General features: G+C 48.6%; 1 protein-coding gene across 1 annotated transcript in view; it reads left to right on the plus strand.

Moving 5' to 3' along the window:
• CASQ2 (calsequestrin 2 (cardiac muscle)) overlaps positions 1 to 3,931 on the plus strand; it is a gene marked incomplete at its 5' end in the record, with an annotated part of 18,645 nt that extends 14,714 nt beyond the window's left edge. Inside the window, one exon of the mRNA XM_010288657.1 lies at positions 3,616 to 3,931. Coding sequence (XP_010286959.1) covers positions 3,616 to 3,816 — 201 coding nt within the window. The remainder of the gene's footprint in view (positions 1 to 3,615) is intronic.
• Between the last annotated feature and the right edge of the window lie 10 nt (positions 3,932 to 3,941).

Here is a 3,941-nt window from a genome sequence, read left to right on the forward strand (position 1 = left end):
TTTCCCTGTGCAGCAGGGTTCATAACACCTCCGACATCAGGTTTCAGGGCTTCGGTCTGAGCGTGTTTCTGCTGCCAAGTCACATGAAAACCACATCTGCTGAGGACAGGACCAGCCCCTGTGATCTGAGCTTCAGGGCTTTGCCCCATTTTGGTTTCAAGGTCTCACATTTCCTCCCTGACCCACAGTGTGCACCTTTGTCTGTGCCCTGCTCTGACTGAACCTGGGTGGGTTTGTGGAGGAAAAGTGCGTGTGTAGCGGGTAAAGCAAGCTGTGCTTAGGGGAGGAGAAGAGGAGAAAAAGGAGGGTGTTTTTGCAGCAGAAGCAGAATGGCAACAGCTTGAGTGTAGGAGGGAAAGATGGTCCCCAACAGATGACAGTGAGAAACTGCACAGCTTGACAAAAAACAAATAAATACACAACCTTAATAAAAGTACAACATAAACTGGCAACACAGGGATCCTGCTGGGGTGAAAAGGGTATAGTGGGGTTCATGCAGATTCTCCTCCTCCTCTTCAGCCACTGCCATGCTGGAGGGTTGTGCTGGAGGGATTTGTGTGGGAAGAAGAGACGTGTCCGCCCCATGGCTGGTGGCAGTGTAGGGCTTCCACACTGTTCCGCAGTCGGCAGGGCTGCAGAGGGAGGTGCTGCTTTGGCACAGCTGCAGTGGTGGGGCTACTCACAGCATCCATAGCTGTGCTGTTGGGCCAGCTTTCTAGCAGCTACTGTTTTCACCATGGTTGCCTTCAAGCCAGCAAGCCATGGGACTGATAACCTGCATACTGTGAGCTTTTAGAGCAGGTGGGAGAGGGACCCATCTGACCCCCTCACGAGCAGAGATCTGGGGGGAGCTGCTGAGTGCAATGTAGCGTGCATCACGGCCCTGACATGACTATGGAGAGAAACCCATTTTTCCCCTTTCTGACAGTAACAGTCCAGACGATCAGAGAGCATGTAATGTGGCACGCTCCAGCCTGGCTTGTTTATTGCCTTAGCTTATTTTTGATGGTTAAGTGCTGGGCGGTTTAGTCTCTTTAAAATAAACCTGTGTGAGTATGTAAGCATCTCTGGAAGCAGAAATCTCTCCACTGCAGAAGTGTTTGTAATTTGGTGCTTGACATCGTGTTTGAAACTTCAGCTGCTTGGGAACGTGATGTTTCATTAGAAGAGAGCAGAGAAGAACTTAGAGTTGGGACAACTGTCCAGGGCTGGGTACTGGTCCTGGCCCTACCACTGACCTTAATCCCAGCCCCCACATCCTCTCTGCTGTACCTTCCAAGAAAAAAAGGGACAGCGAGGGTGTACTAGGCAATTGTGCCTCCTGTTATAACAAATGCTGCAAGACCATAAGATTGGAGATGTGATAGGGAAGGCAAAGCAGTGGTGTTATGAAGAAAGTGGAGGCCCTGGATCTTGGCCATCACTCCCTTTGAGGGGAATGAGAGGCTGGCTTGGGAGTCACGGAGTAGATGTGGTGCTGGCTGGATGCAAGTGGTGCTTTACCGGTAATAGAGCAGTATCCGCCAGACCATAGGACAGACATCCAGAGAGTGAGGACCCACTGGGTTAAGGCTTGTTAGCAGAATTGTTAAGGGAGAGACAAAAGGGAAGAGAGCCAAGATAGCATCTGTCACCTAAGATCATGAGAGAAATGAACAGACAAGCCAGAAACAGAGCTCAAGTCTCCCAGCCTTTTGCCCTTATTACCAGTCCGCACTACCTCCCTTCATTATATTTACTGCAGCTGGCTGTGTTTAAGTCATGTCAAAGCTACATTAAACAGCTATCAATGGAAATTCATGGAAGTAGGATTGTCAGTGGCAAGAGAATCATACAGAAAGCAGTATTAGGCAGGAACATATGCCTTATTATCCAGTAGTCATTCAGAGACCTGTAAAAATTCATGCGTTATCCATCTTTGATATAGTAAATGTTTCAGGTTGTTGATTATAGTATTTGCACTTTTTATTTCATTCCTCTTAAGTCTGTTTTCTATTCCTCAAGAGAGAGATTTAAGAAAGTTCTAGGTTGGCGAGTGATATCTAAAACAAACACTGAGCTCATTTCATTATTTCAGTGTTACATCACTGCATTCAGCCAAGTTACACAGGTACAAAGTGGGGCTTACACAACAGAGTAAAAATAAACACTGCTGTTGGCTTCGGTGGACATAACCCCTGTGACCCCACCACTTCTCTGAAAACCTGCCAATGCAAACACCAGAGCTCCCAGCAGCCACCACTAGCCCTTCACATTGTAGTGGCTCAGGACTAGGGTCATGACCCTCTGCAAAATGTTGCTGTTTTATTTGCACAGCATCTTCTGTAGGTGCAATGGGCCAACTCCTTTTCCCGTTATTTAAAGGTGTCAATTTTTGCTGCACAAACAGTCCTGAGGTTGGGGACGAGATCATTTGCATGAAGCAAGAGCTGCATGCCTCTCCGTGGGTCTTTTTTATTACAGCTTTGGTGTAGGAAAATATTGTAAGGGAGAAACAACTTTCCTTGAGCAGAAATTGGTCTGGCTTTTTAGCAAGCCATAAAACAGAGAATTAGGTACCACAGACGGAAAGAATTTGTGTGCATTTGCAAAAGCCGGTAGTTATCTTCTGACATGTGAAAAGCACTCATTTCTGCAACATCAAATGCTGAATGAGATAACCTCACAGCACTTCTGCAGAACAGGAGGCTGATCCTATTTTATGGAGGGGAGACAGTGAAGGGAAAGGGGCTTACCCAAGCATTTACCCAAGGAACCTAGAGCAAAGCACAGAGAAAACCTTTCAGAAAACCTCAGGGACAACCTAAGATACGCTTCCTGTCCCTGGGTAACAGCCACAATTTAGACAGCATCTTCTCACCACTTTTTAGGCACCATCTTCTTACTGAATCCACCTCATCCCCTCCAGTTTATGGTAGTAATGTAGTCAGCTGGAAAGAAAGAGCAGGGAGCACTGGTAGTCCAGGGCATGGGTGTTTTTCACCATTCTTCAGCTGAAGCATGGTTAAGATGATCTGAGGAAAGGCTCTTCCGAAATGGAGAGTCCAGAGCAACATCCTGAGGCAAAGGTGATGGTAGAAAAAGGCTGGGGAGAAGGGGTGCTAAAGGCAGGGTGTAAAGGTTCAAAGGAAGAGGTCCCAGAAGGGCTCTGGAAGGAAGGAGGGAAACGTTGTGATGTCCTGTGAACCGAGGCGATGCAGGGCTTGCTGGCATAGGTCTCTTTACGTCTCTCTTTATGTAGACTTGGAGTCTACAGAACTTGCCAGACAGGGTGAGGACAATGCATCAGGTGTAGGCAGTGCAGGAGAGGAACAGGCAGTGGGCACACATCTAACCCAGGGCAAACAGTACCACACATGGTACCACCACATTGACTGGTCCCACTGCCCCTAGTCAGAAGCGACAGCACTTCAGGGGGAAGTGGTAATCCCAACGCATGGGCAGAGAGAGACTGTGGCTGAATCTGCCCACAGACTGTGGCAGAGAGGGAGCTACTGCCACCACCGCTCATGCATCCCACCCATGGTCCAACCCTTACCCCCACAAAACAGCTTGAACCCAATCTCTTCCTTGTGTCTCTGAGGGTGGCTAATCCCCCATCACTTGTCCCTGCAGGCTGACAGCATCTGGATGGAGATCAGAGATGATGATGACCTGCCCACAGCCGAGGAGCTGGAAGACTGGATAGAGGACGTGCTTTCTGGGAAGATAAATACTGAAGATGATGACGACGATGATGACGATGACGACGATGATGATGATGATGACGATGACGACGATGACGATGATGATGATGATGACGATGACGACGACTAACTGTGACTCTGTGCAGTTTGACTTATGGGGGCCGAGAGGCCTCCCCCTGCGGCAGGTTCTTCCATTGGAAGACCTGTATTTGAGCGTCAGCAAGCACCGCTGCTCCTCTTTCCCCCCTGCCCCAT

This window comes from Phaethon lepturus, unplaced genomic scaffold (genome assembly GCF_000687285.1).
Source record: "Phaethon lepturus isolate BGI_N335 unplaced genomic scaffold, ASM68728v1 scaffold17826, whole genome shotgun sequence".
Taxonomy (NCBI): Eukaryota; Metazoa; Chordata; class Aves; order Phaethontiformes; family Phaethontidae; genus Phaethon; species Phaethon lepturus.